The sequence below is a fragment of the Gymnoscopelus microlampas genome (assembly GCF_963454915.1).
Source record: "Gymnoscopelus microlampas genome assembly, chromosome: 14".
Classification (NCBI taxonomy): domain Eukaryota; kingdom Metazoa; phylum Chordata; class Actinopteri; order Myctophiformes; family Myctophidae; genus Gymnoscopelus; species Gymnoscopelus microlampas.
The window spans coordinates 8,370,786-8,384,887 of NC_139951.1; the positions used below are offsets into that span (position 1 = coordinate 8,370,786).

Below are 14,102 nucleotides of genomic sequence, written 5' to 3' on the forward strand. Positions count from 1 at the left end.
AGCTTTCATTGAAGTGAACATGTACAGTATTTCAGCGTTATTATATCAGCGTTATTACAATATTTGTATAAGCTTCAAGTTTATTGTTTTATGCAGTTTGATGGATCCTGTATTAATGTACACTGTTGTGTTTCAGTCTTCTTACAGAGGACACTTTGGACATTCGTCTTCATCACACGAGACACGACAGAAGACACTATTTGAAAGACTCACAGGAAAGAAAACTTTAACACAAAAAGAATGGAAGAAGAGAGAGGAGGAGGTGATAGAGAGGATGTTGAAGTTTGTGATGATGGAGCCACAAGAACCAAGTAGTGAGTCTACTTTTATCCTCTTATGTGGACATTAATAAAGTATTACAATGTGTGTGTGGGTATGTGCGTGCATGCATGTGTCCTTGCATAACATAACAAGAATGGACGAGTGGATTTTCATGAAACTGGGAGGGAATGATCAGTAGGCTGCCTTGAAGAGATTATTAACTTTTGGGTGTAAAAGGTCAAAGGTCAAAATGACATCATGGTTCATATGTGAGGAACAGAGACATGTAGAGATGTTGTGCTGGGCTGCAGGGTTTTCACATCCAGGTGTGTTTTTATTATCATTGTAAATGTCTTGCTGTCTGTTGTCTTCTGTTCCAGTGAGTGGTGGAACACCGTCTGAAACAGGAAGTTTATACTGCTGGTCACCTGCCAAGGTCTCTGATTGGCTGAGTACACATCCTGGACTAACAGCGCCCTCTTCAGGATCTGACACCATGAGTATAGCTCCCAGCCAGGCAGACACTGATGTGATGAGTGTGAGAGATGAAGATATTTCATAATTCTTATTCATTTCAGAGAAACATTAGCACCTCCAAAATAATTCTTAGTTATAAAAATCTATCCCAACACACGTCTCATAACAACGCATTAATGTCACATTAATTCTGACCATTCCAAAAAGCTACATATCTTCACAAGTCAGCTATTTTAACAACACTCTCAACTATATAAAATGCTATTATTATAGTTGTGTGCATGTACAGTAGACCAGGAATGATCTATCTATCTATCCATCTATATCCACACACACACGCACAAACACACGCACACGCACACACACACACACACACACACACACACACACACACACACACACACACACACTGGCCCTCATTTATCAACGCGGTGCAGACCAAATAATGGGCGTACGGCGAGATCACCGCAACTTTCGGCATTTATCAATATATCCTGATGTTGGCTTCATCCTACCGTACGCTGAGATCTCACGTCTGGTCGAGACCAGTTGATGACGTTGGCTGCACCCGTTTATTCCTTTTTAGACCTGCGGAGCAGCATTGTCTGACTGTCTGACAGGCATCTGGACACATAATCCACTCCAAATGTACACTACACTAAGTACTCTACACTAATAAATAATCGCTGTAAAAATATAACATTTTGTAAACTAATTTAAACAAACTGCTTTAACAGTCATTCGGTTAAGCTTGCAGATCCGGCTGCATTGAAAATAGCAGATCTACAAGTTCACAACAGGTCGCATCGCATGGACGTTATGTGATGGATGTGACATAAACTCCTTAGAGACCACCTCATACACACCTCACCGCGAAACAGCGAAAAAAGTAACAGCCTGGTTGGCCCGGTCGTTGCGCACGGTTTATTGTATACATTGGCGGGGCCGTATCAACTGTGTGGGGGGAGTAGCATTTTGGTCCCCTCGGGCGGCCAAAAAAGGCGTTTTCACATAGTTTTTTTGCGAATTACGTCGGAATGGTAACGCGTAACGGCACGAGAATTTTAAGCACACTATTCCCGGCCAAGACGCACATTTTGATGTATACTTTCCTGGGGTAGTGTAGCGTGCGACAGGAGTGGTCGGACGAAGTTTTGCGGCGATAAAAACAATAACCGAAGCCGAAAACCCCAAAAATTAAAAACTCAAAAATGTAAGCAAAAAAATGTGAGCATAAAAAAAAATCAGAGCACACTATTCTCGGCCAAGCCGCACGTTTTGATGTATATATACCGTGCGGCAGTTAAGGACGGACGAAATTTTGTGGCGACATAAACAAATAAAATTAAGTATGGCGGAATACAACAAGTGTTTTGCCATTACATGGCAGGCACACTTAATAATAAAAAAAAAAGTTCGGAATACCAAATTTGGACTCGGTAGCATGCTGCCATCTGGAGTTATAGCTGTTTAAAGGCCAGCCAATAGGAAGACAGGAGGGACCCCTGGGGGTCCCCGGACCCCTCTTTGATAACCAGTTGGACGTGTGGCCAATGAGAGGAGAGGAGAGGACCACACAGTCTTAAACAATATAACCTGCACTCTGAACCGGATCTGTAAAGGTTTATTTTTTGAATGGGGGACTAAAAGGGGGCGTGGCTACGTGGTTTTGCCGATTACGTCGCCGTGGTAACGCGAAACGGCGAGAAAATTAATAGCCTGGTTGGCCCGGTCGTTCCGCACGTTTTGATGTATACATTGCCACTGACTAGTAAACCGTGTAGGAGGAGTAGCATTTGTGGTGGCGCGTGCGGCCAAAAAAGGCGGAGTTTTTTGTGAATAACGTCGCAATGGTAACGCGTAACGGCGAGAAACCTCCGAGCACACGATTCCCGGCCAAGCCGCACGTTTTGATGTATATATTGCGCCGGTAGTGTAAACCGTGCGGTAGTTACGGAGCAACAAACTTTTGGTGCGTGAAATAAATAACATTAAGTATGGCGGATCTCAATAAGTGTTTTGCCATTACATGGCAGGCACACTTAATAAGTATGGCGGAATACTATAATTGTTTTGCCATTACATGGCAGGCACACTTAACTAATCCTAACACTTTGAAAGAGGTTGATTATTCCATGGACATTGTGAGTAAAACCAGCTCCATACAGAATAATGACACTGACTGAACATCAGGAAAGTTACTGATTGTTTGTTTCCTGCATGCTTTTTATCTTTCAGACCAGTTTTTCCCCCATCGTGCACACAGAACACACAACCAATGAATACAGGTAGGTCATCCTCAACAGCTTCCTCCACATGTAGAAGTTGTGTCTTTGAGAACATCAGCTGATCATTCACCACAGCTGAGTCTTCCTGTTTCCACTAACATGTTGTTTCTATTCAACCAACCACTGTGATGGTAAATGAACTGGATACGACATGTGGCAACATGACACCTCATGAAGTCAATAGATGATATCAATGTTGGTTTTGGGGGTGCCGGTTGTCAAGTGGTTAAGGCACGTACCACACATACTTTGATTCCTGACATGGTGTCCCGGGTTCAATTCCCGAGCCAGAAGGCGGATTTGCTGCATGTAATTAATTCCACGACTCTCTCCCTGTTCTTGTCCACTGTACTAACTAAATAAAGGCAGAAAGGCCCCAAACATAATATATCTTAATACAAATAAATGCTTGTTTTGTGTCACAGGTTCACGTTCCCAGAGGCGGGGCTGTTCCAGTGCAAAAAGACAGGGTTGGCGTTTGGAACGACAGGGGAAGGAGAAGTCCTCTACAGGACTGTTCAGTGGGATGAGGACCAGCTCCAGTCAACAAGAGGGACTCCTGCAGGTCCTCTGTTTGACATTCAGTGTCCTCACCAGTGTGTCTGCCAGCTACACTTGCCACACTGTGATGTCACACCTGGTGAGGCATCCAATCACTTTCAAGTTTCTTGTTCAAAGTCACTCTGTATAACAAATCTGTTGAAATACAACACCTTCTGCCTTCTGTGTACTGAGAATGAAACTTAGTGTGTCTGACACACAGCAAGGAAGAGGCGGATCGAAGGTTAAAGGTCACAATGGTGAGTCTGTTGACCAAATGGTGAAAAACAAAGGATAGATGAGGGGCGTGGCTCCGCTGGCTGCCACGGCTCAGCTCTGATCCAGTGTACTGTAGTGGAGAGCAGAAGCTGAGTCAGCCATAATTATCACGATGATAAACACATGAAGCAAGCGCACTGCAACTGCATAAAGGTTAAGCAGGCTGGAAGCGCTACAACTAGGGGTGTGCCGATATATCGTCCCGCGATATATCGCGATACGTTTTCGCGACGATATGTATCGTTTTGAAAAAAAAAAATATCGTTTTTGAAAAAAAAAAAAAAAAAAAAAAAATGTTTTTTTTTTTTACAATCATACTAATCAGGCATGCAAACGGCCCCGAAGTGAAAAGAGTGACAACATGTTTTTTTTTTGGGTCAGGCGTCATACTATTTGGATTCAAAACGGCTATTGTAGCTGAAAAGCTACAAGTTTGCATGTCTGAATAATGCAAAAACAGAATTATTTGTTTGCATTTTCTTTTTTTCTCCTCCATATATTTTCATAATAAAAAAAGTGCGTATCGTATCGTATCGAAATCGTATCGAAGTTGTGAGCCAAATATCGTATCGTATCGTTTCGTGAAATTAGTGCATTAGGCACACCCCTAGCTACAACACTAGAAAGCTAAGTGTAGAGTAGCTGAACTTTACCATACGTAAAGATTGGATAAGGCCTGGTTGGTGTGCAGACCAGGTTGTTGTGGAGCGTGGAGGTGATTAGAGACGAGGGGCAGGTGTGATGATGATCGTAGATGAGAGGCAGGTGGAGCTGTCAACACCGGCTGATGAGCGCGGAGTGAGCGCCAAATGTAGATGAAGAGGTGAGGATGGCTGAGTCGTAACACACAGCCAGCTAATGTAAAACTATGTAGATGTAGAGGTGAGTCGTAATGTAAACTATATAGATGTAGAGGTGAGTCGTAATGTAAAACTATGTAGATGTAGAGGTGAGTCGTAATGTAAAACTATGTAGATGTAGAGGTGAGTCGAAATGTAAAACTATGTAGATGTAGAGAGTCGTAACACACAGCCAGCTAATGTAAAACTATGTACTGTGGGCGAGCTCTCAGCACACAGAACACATTGGGAAGTGTTGTGTCTGCTTTTCACATCCTCCTCACAACAAAATGTTTTATGTAAAATATCTGTATAATGTGTAAAACTTTTCACAGGTGATGACCTTTGTGTGGCCAACATCACAGATGAGGGGATACACCTCTTAAAACCTCTGAAAGTGACCCAGACTCACGTGATTGTAAATGTGACCCACCTGTCTCTCTTTGGGCTGACGTGGACGTGGATTCTCGACCTCATAAACCCTAAACCTAAACAAATTATTGGTCAAGTTCTGCTGTTCCTTCGACCGCCAAGCGAAAGATATGAGATGAATGTATTCCTGCTGCCGAGAAATGTGCATCCCGAAGAGGTAAAATGTGTTATCTAATGCTAAGTAGCCTCATCCCTTAAAGTTTGATTATCTTCATACGTATTGTACTTCAACGTAACATGGATTGTGATTCTGAAGAGATGCTAGTCTGTAGATTTGGGCACATTGACAGCCAATATCAGGCCAAAGTCCATAACTTGTACTAAAGAGCCATGTCAAAATAGACTGTCCATCAACAGTGACAAATAATGGTCTGCAGACTAGTTAGTCTATACCAGGCATTATGATGGAACCATGTGGTAAAGTGTGTGTCATTGTAGGTGGAAAAACAATATCAACAGGATGTACGGATCATGAATACACCTACATGTTCACTCACCGCACACACATCGTACAGTCTGCACTGTCTTCCACATGAAGCACAACCAAAGGTATCACACACTTGTTGGTCTAGTCCTACTACTTCTGCTACTACTGCTACTATTACTAATACTACTGTAAAATGACTGCCACTACTACAGTAATCCAATGCAATAGTAATAAATGTATGTGTGTCTTCAGGCTGGGCTTTATTATCTGGACTTTGGGAAGAATTACCAGCCAACATTTGAGGTGTTCATGGATTTGAAGACAGAATACTTCTCATTGGAGCTACGAGGACCTGAGGGTGAGCGTGAGCCGGTGTGGAATGGACACAAGCTCAGAGTTAAAGGTACAATTATGTTTCTTAAGCTACATTAAGTACATTTGCACATAGCTGTAATTGTGTCTGGGTTTTCGCCTGTTTACTAGGAGCATCTACTGAACAGCACACAGTGATCAGTTAGCCGTTCAGTCTCATGGTCAGTGTCTCAGATCCTGATTCCACAATTACCGGTAATTGTATTTGAATACATGGAGCTCCTCTTAATGTGCAGGAGACAGCTTAGTCCTTTGAGTAAGAGGATGAAAACATTGATGCTGCAACATTTAAATATCTACCTATAAAAGTCAGAGATGTGTATAACGATAATTTAAACAATATGAAATGTGAAATACACACATTTGGTTTGGCGATGAATGAATCCTCTTTTAGATACTGTACTCTGGGGGAGTAAGTTGCTTTTCCCCTACCAATCGTGGCCTTCTGAATCCCCCCATATTTACCGTTAAATGCACTAAATCTCTGTCTGTGAGTGTTTCCACTGTAAAACTCCAGAACTGTCTCACTATTATGATAATGTGTATGGAGTGTGAGCAGCAGTTTCTAGAAGGGCAGCAGCAGCATGAGATAAGGCAGCAACAAAGCTAATGAAAAGTTAACCTTTTAAATGGGTTGCTGTATAAGTGAAGTGTGTATGTGATTGGTTGAGAATAGAAGCGTGAAGATGTGACAGACCAATGGTCAGCCACCAGAACCTGCACTGAGTTTCCTGACTGAACTTGCTCTACACATTAAATGAAGTGCATGCCGGTGTCACGCATTGCATTTTCATGTGTCATATGCACTCCATCTCCAATCTACTCTCACAACTCAACTTTTAGACATTGATAAAAACACAATTTGACTTTAGACCCAACTGACTTTACCTTGATTTAATGGTTCATTTATTTACATTTATAAATGACATAAAAAAGTGATTTTATGATAGATTTTATATTTATGGTTTATTTTTGTATTTTCAAGCATATTTGACTATGTGTGACTGATGGGTAAAAGTACACTCTTAACACTACAGTGACATATCCTTCAGTCTTAACATGTGCTCAGCCCAGTGGTGGCAGCGGTGGCCTAGTGGTTAGAGGGGCGGCCTTGATACCGGAAGGTCCCTAGTTCGATTCCCCAATTCATCACATCAATCATGAATCACCGCTGAATAGCCCTTGAGCAAGGCTTCCATGCAGGGTCCGGCTGGAAACAAGTTTCGTACTTAGTCCGACACCCTGGGTAAACAACAAACTTTGCTTTTTTGCCCCTCCCATACCCATGCTCATGAACGCATTAAAAAAGCTTTCATTGAATTTTTGGTGAACGGTGAGCTGTACACATCTGTTTGCAACTAATGAACGCAAACATGAGTGTTGTTGACTCCTGCATGTTTCAGTCAACAGTTGTACATCTGCGTTAAGTATTCTGTATTATCATTGTATCCATAATTGTGCATTCAGCTACTACTTGACTGATGACTAAAATAATGTTGTGTAATTAGAGGATGTTATTAAGATTAATATTTAAATATAATATTAATCATGTGTGTAAACCCTGCAGTAAAGGCTTTCACTTCATGTCATCCACAGGACAAATCAAACCAACGATAATGAAGCCCATCAGCCATTCTGTTTCAGGTACACACCCATTATCTTCATATATATGTTTTTCCTTTCTTTCAACTTAACAATCTTAAGATTTACAGTATGTTATCCTTTGATTTGCATAAAGACAAACAGGTTTTCTTGATGGAAAATCGGGACGCTTTAGTCAGTAAAGTGAAGAACGTGGGTCCCATCCTTGATTATCTGCAAAGTAAGGGCTTCCCTCCTGAAATGGCCTAACAAGACACCTTCTTTTGAGTTGCTATTTGCCAGTAAACCTACCTGTAGAGTATATATGTGAGTGGAAGCCATGGTCTTCTCTGGATGAGGCACAGCTGACAAACAAAGAAGAAATTATAAATCATTCATTGAAAGGGGGAGATACTGTAAGCGCCACCTACAAACGTTCAGCGTTGAAGCCCCACAATATGGTTTCACACACATGTATGCAAATTGGTACACACCTGTATCATGTCCAGACTTACAAGAAAAGTCTCTTGGAGCCATGACCTAAACCCAGTAGAAAGTCAGCCATTTTGAATTTATTGTGGCGTTTTAGCGTTTTTTTTTTGCCATTTTCACAGGTCGTACTTTAACGAACACCTCTTAGGAGGATGGTCAGTATCAGACGCGTCGCTAGGTCTCTACTAGGTCGGGGGCTTAGCCCCGCAGGCAACGGGCTGCGCGCGCGTGCATGTGCCCGTGCGCGCGCGTTTTTTTCCGCGGATTTTGCGTATTCGGGTGCTTTTCCCCCCGTTTTTTGTTACTTTATTTCGGTTTTAGGGTTAGGGGTAGGGTTAGGTTAGGGTGATAGATATATCATTTAAAAAAAAAAAAAAAACTTTTATTTTTTTTATTTTTTTATTTTTTTTATTGGTGGCTTTGGATAAAACATTGGTGGCTATAGCCACCGAAGCCCACCCCTAACGACGCCACTGGTCAGTATCACCTCAAACTCAGCATACACAAGAGATCTTAACGATTTATCAAAAGCGTGAGTTTTCAAAAAAAGGCGTGACCGTGGCGAAGCGTCAAACTTCCTTGTTTCACCGCCAAACAGGAAGTGAAAGTAGCCGATCTACAAGGTCATGTTTCTCCTTTTTTCTGTAACCTTTGAGCAGATTGCCATATAGACATTTCTGATTGGTCAATATTTGTAAACTCCTATATTTTGCCATAACTTTTGACCTGCTTGTCGTAGCCAAGTCCTTGTTCTTACTTGGTGTTACTTAGTGCCCCCTTTTCTGATTGGTATCTTTTGCCATAACTTTTGAACAGTTTGGCTATCAAGTATGGCCTGATGATTCTGGTTTTACTTGTGGAGATGGGCTGGCATTTATACACAACTGTCCATATATCTCCAAATTAATCACATGAACAGAATTACTTCAAATGATTATGAATATCCAGGTATAAATTGGTCATTGTAACCTACCTATGAGCATAATTCTATGAGCAACAAAAACACACTTAAAAGAGGATATCTCTGTGTTGGAAATTGGGATAATGCATCTCCGATATGCCTAACGCCTGTCGAAGTTGTGCATAAAAGGATAATTCACTTTTTAAAAAAAACGTTGGGTCATTGTATCGTCTACTCAGGCTTTTGGAAGCACCCCGGGCAGTTTTTAAGTTGCTTCATTCAGTATTTAGATATTTGATAGTCATTTTATCTTTATCATTTTACCCTTCCTATACAAACCCATTGTAACTTCAAACTCCATTTTAACCATGTGAGATTAATCGGAAACACCTGTCCTTGGTTCTGGTGACTGATATTGTCCTTCTAATACGTGAGGAGATTTTTCAATGACTTTTTTTAATTTATTTGTAATATTTTTTTGGAAAAATGAAAAATATAAACTAGAAAAAGTGCTCCTCGGAGCACAGGTCTCCGCCAGGTCAGGTAGGCTATTGTGGCCTCCTGGTGGCGCTATAATAGGCCAACGTGAAAAGGATGCCATTTCTTCTTAGGCCTTGCACGACAATCGGACACTGCCTGCATTCATGATTTGAGGCATTTTGTTAAAAACATGTGTTTCGCTAAATTAGACCTGTTGGTGGCGCTATAACAGGCCAATGTTAAAAGGGTGGCATTTGTTCCTCAACATAGTGTGAATGTGCGTGCAAAGTTTGAGCACAATTGGACGGTGCGTTCATGATTTGCGGAATTTTGTTCAAAACAAGCCAATAATGCAAACTTTAGATGTCAATCTGAGCCAATCAGTATGGAATATGAAAAATCAAACACATCCGTCGTGATCACATGACTATAGAGGAAGGAGACGTATAAAAAAAATTGTTTTACATAAGTCGGCCTCCTGGTGGTGCTATAAAAGGCAGATGTGAAAAATGCAGGGCAAAGGTTTTTCCTTGACCTCTAGGGAGTGTGCATACAAAGTTTTACACAGATCAGTGCAATTATAGGTAAAAACATGAATCGGCATGTTATAGCGCCACCATGAGGCTGATTTGAAAAAATTCAAATGGTAGTTCTTCCTTGGCCTAATGGGAATGTGCGTGCAAAATTTCACGGAAATTGCATGCTGTGTTCATGATTTGAGGCATTTTGTTCAAAACGGAGCACTCCTGCAAACTTTGGAAGACATTTTTAGCCAATCAGGATGGAATATGATAAATCTGAAAGACTTGTTTCGTTTAATGACTATAGAGATACTGTGTACCGATTTGCGTGATTTTTGGACAAAATCTGTAGGAGTACTGTCAAAAAATATGTTTTGCACAAATCGGCCTCCTGGTGGCGCTATAAAAGGCCCATGAGAAAAATTTGGGCCAAAGGTTCTGAATTGGCATCCAGGGAGTGTGTGTGCACAGTGGTGCTGTGATCAAGCCAACGGTGGCAGAGATTAGCTGGTCACAGACGGACGGACACACACACGGATGGACGGGGTGGAAAACATACTCTCTCGCCATGCCTTTCGGCCTGGCGGAGACAATTAAAGTGAGTCGACTCCAGTGAGTTGACTCTGTACGTCAACCAATCAGAAGAGGGGGCATGGCTAAGTAACACCAATACAGTTTTCATACATGAAACTGTATTGTGGGGCTTCAACGTTGGCCGCGCCCCTTTTTGAGACCATTAAGTCATTGGCTGCCAATGACGAGATTTCTCACTATTTCACTCCAAGGCTCAGACCGCCAATGACGAGATTCTCGTTATGTGGTGTTTTCGGGGGTTACGGGCGCTCGATATAGGGCAGCCAGTGAATGATTATGATGATGATGATGCAGAGTACACCCAGAAATCACGTGATCACAACAAAATGAAGCTTGTTTCGTTTAGCATATGTTTGGTGCCTCGTGCGCTTCATTATTGCAAAGAATAATAATAATCTTCGCAATTTCAATAGGGCTTCGCACTGTGCAGTGTTCGGGCCCTAATAATAATCATTGCAGTTTCAATAGGACTTTGCACTGTGCAGTGCTCGGGCCCTAATAATACTGCATAAATATAAATTCCACAAACCTCATATTTGTGTCATCTGGACTTTACCAACTAAGTGCAGTCTTTAAAAATCGACCTGTCCCTAACTAATTATAAAAGGGATATTTATCCGTTTAGGCATTTTTGGAGCGTTCATCCCTACAAAATGATAAGAGTTTTTGAGACCCCACCTCAGGGGTTCTGATTCAGGGCTACTAATCACACAGCTGCTAGTGATAGGGAACACAGCTATAGATGAACACAACCGTATCATCAACTGGACAAATATCACAATATGTTTTCCTCTTAGATGCCTCGGGTGTGGAAGAACCTCAGATTACCCAGACAACAGGTAAGACCTTTACTTCTCTCTGACCTGTATATTTGACCCTGAAATCAAAACAAGATCTTCAGTATAATGAAAATGACAATGAGCTCATGTTTGACATCCTTTTTGTCTCAGTCACACTGCCATTAAACTTTTACTTCAGTGCACGTCTTCTTTTCTGATGTCAGACTTGTGTAAGTAACAAAAGTTCTTGTTTTTTTTTTACAGGCATGAAAGCAAACTTTGTGAAGCACAACATGAGGGCCCTAATTCAGAGCGTCACAGCTGTAATGCCTATAGCAGATGACCTGCGTGACAAAGGCATTGTCACATTTGAGATGTATAACACAATCAGGGAAGCAAAACCCAGGCAGGAGCAAATGAGAATGCTGCTTGATGTTACCTGTCCAAAAGGAAAAAGAGCAATGTCAGAATTCTACGATGCTCTGCATGAGCATGAGCGGTGGCTTGTCGAAGATCTGGGTAAGAGCCAACATCCATCTTCAAATCCCTCTTTTAGTCCATGCTGTTGGAGTTCTCTCTGACATGCTTTTTCTTTGTGTTTCTTTTCAAATTTCAGAACATCCCAGCTGATTATCATGCACCTCACAGGTGAAGAGACAACAACTAGTCCACTGAGATGTCTCATTGATTTCAACACAGAAACGCACATAAACAGTAAACCGTAAATATAAACAGTTGTGTACTAAACACGGCGTCTACCAGGTAAGACCTTTAATTGTGTCTGACCTGGATATTTGACTCTACAATCAACTACAGAACACTGAAATGCACAATGAAATAGATAATGTTTGATGTGATTGTAATTTATTTATTTTTGTCAGCCATCAGTGACATTACATTTTTTAATTTAAGTTCAGTGCACTACTACTTGTATAAGTATAAGAAAGTTAAGTAACATAAAAGTTATTATTTTTTACAGGCATGAAAGCTAACTTTGTGAAGGACAACATGGCTGCCCTAATTCAGCGTGTCACAGCTGTAATGCCTATAGCAGATGACCTGCGTGACAAACGCATTCTCACATTTGAGATGTATAACACAATCAGGGAAGCAAAACCCAGGCAGGAGCAAATGAGAATGTTGCTTGATGTTACCTGTCCAAAAGGAAACAGAGCAATGTCAGAATGCTACGATGCTCTGCAGAAGCATGACTGGTGTCTTGTCGAAGATCTGGGTAAGAGCCAACATCAATCCTCAAATCCCTCTTTTAGTCCATTCTGTTGGAGTTCTCTCTGACATGCTTTTTCTTTTTGTTTCTTTTCAAATTTCAGAACATCCCAGCTGATTATCATGCACCTCACAAATGAGGAAAGAACAACTAGTCCCCTGAGATGTCTCATGATTTCAACAAAGACACGCACAGACGTAAACAGTCAGCATAAACAGTAGTGTACTAAACAGCAACATAAAGACTACTGAACAAGGCATGATCACTGCCTGTCGTCAGGCTGGTCTTAGACTTTTGCTCTTCGTCTTGGACCTACCTATGGATTATACCAGGGACAATGACTTGGACTCATGGACCTGCCTACGGATTATGCCAGTGTCAGTTTGCTTTATGTGGATTATGCAGTTGACACGCGCTGACACTTTGCACCGTAATCCCATGTACAACGCTCTGACTTTTGTTTTTCTCGCACCTTAACTAACATCCACAGCATATCCTGTACAGTATACATCTGCTGCTATGCTCACACACCGTTGTGTCTTACTTCAGGTCTTACCGCACCTTATATCTTAATCAGGTACTATGTGTAAATATGTAGATAATGTGTTCATTTTCATTGATTGATCCCTTGCTCCCCCTTCTTCTTCTTCCCTTTCTTTTGTTATGGAAATAACAAAAAACGATGGAGCATTGCAAACAAATTTCACCCACTGTTTTACACCTGGAAACCTGTGATGTGACAATAGAGCTGATTCTGATAAAGGCAATACATTCAAGGACATTTTTCATAAAGATAATATTGACAATGATCTCATCTGCAATCTTGTGTGCTTTTCATGTTATGTATAGCCTACTGTACATTTCTGTGTTTGTAATTTAACAAGATGATATTGCTTACTTATGATGTTTGTTGTTCAAATTGCTGTTGGCTGTGAATAATGATCAACTGTATATGTACTGTATGACTATGACTGATCTAACGGCAGCAAAGGCAAGAATCAGCCCAGAACACTCTCCAACAGTCTCCTCTCAACAGTCTGGTTGAGAGGAGGGCTGCTATTCTTGCACTAGTAAGAACAGATGTCAGATATCCCAGTAGTAGTCTAGTATGTGCAGGGGGGTATCATGCACCCCCCGGAAATATACTTCTAATCAGGTTTTTCTTATTGGAAAAAATGTGCTGAAAATGATGAGCTATGATAAAAAGTTGTCAAAATGTCCCACCTACCTCAAAATCCCCTTTTTTGTATATGGCTCTGGCGAAATTATGTAAATGCAAATATTAATTCACCAAAATTCCAAAAATAGACATGGTAGTCTGAAATTTGTCATGGACTATCCTGACACATAAGGGTAAGTAGCAGAATAGCATTTTGGGGCTTGCTATCATTGTATTTATAAATATGACCTATATTATCCCCAGAAACACAGACAAATATACTGTCCGCTTGACAAACAACAACAAAGATGGTAATTTCCCAGCACTTTTTTGTGAGTATCACTGCCCCACTTGTATATAGAAAACTTCCCATGTCCCTAAGCTTTAATGTAAGCCCAAGATGACCTTTCTATCTTGAAAATTATTCTTTCTGTAGCCAAAAGTCTGCACTA

General features: G+C 41.1%; 1 protein-coding gene across 1 annotated transcript; it reads left to right on the top strand.

The window, feature by feature from the left end:
• Positions 1 to 2,958: 2,958 nt before the first annotated feature.
• Positions 2,959 to 13,307, top strand: LOC311059533 (caspase recruitment domain-containing protein 8-like; the record flags this gene model as incomplete). The annotated part of the gene is made up of 9 exons (XM_084077545.1): positions 2,959 to 3,026; positions 3,452 to 3,666; positions 5,020 to 5,273; positions 5,555 to 5,665; positions 5,796 to 5,946; positions 7,512 to 7,559; positions 11,282 to 11,323; positions 12,243 to 12,497; positions 12,595 to 13,307. The coding sequence occupies 9 exons, from the start codon at positions 2,959 to 2,961 to the stop codon at positions 12,606 to 12,608; spliced, it is 1,158 nt and encodes a 385-aa protein (XP_083933671.1). The 3' UTR covers positions 12,609 to 13,307.
• Between the last annotated feature and the right edge of the window lie 795 nt (positions 13,308 to 14,102).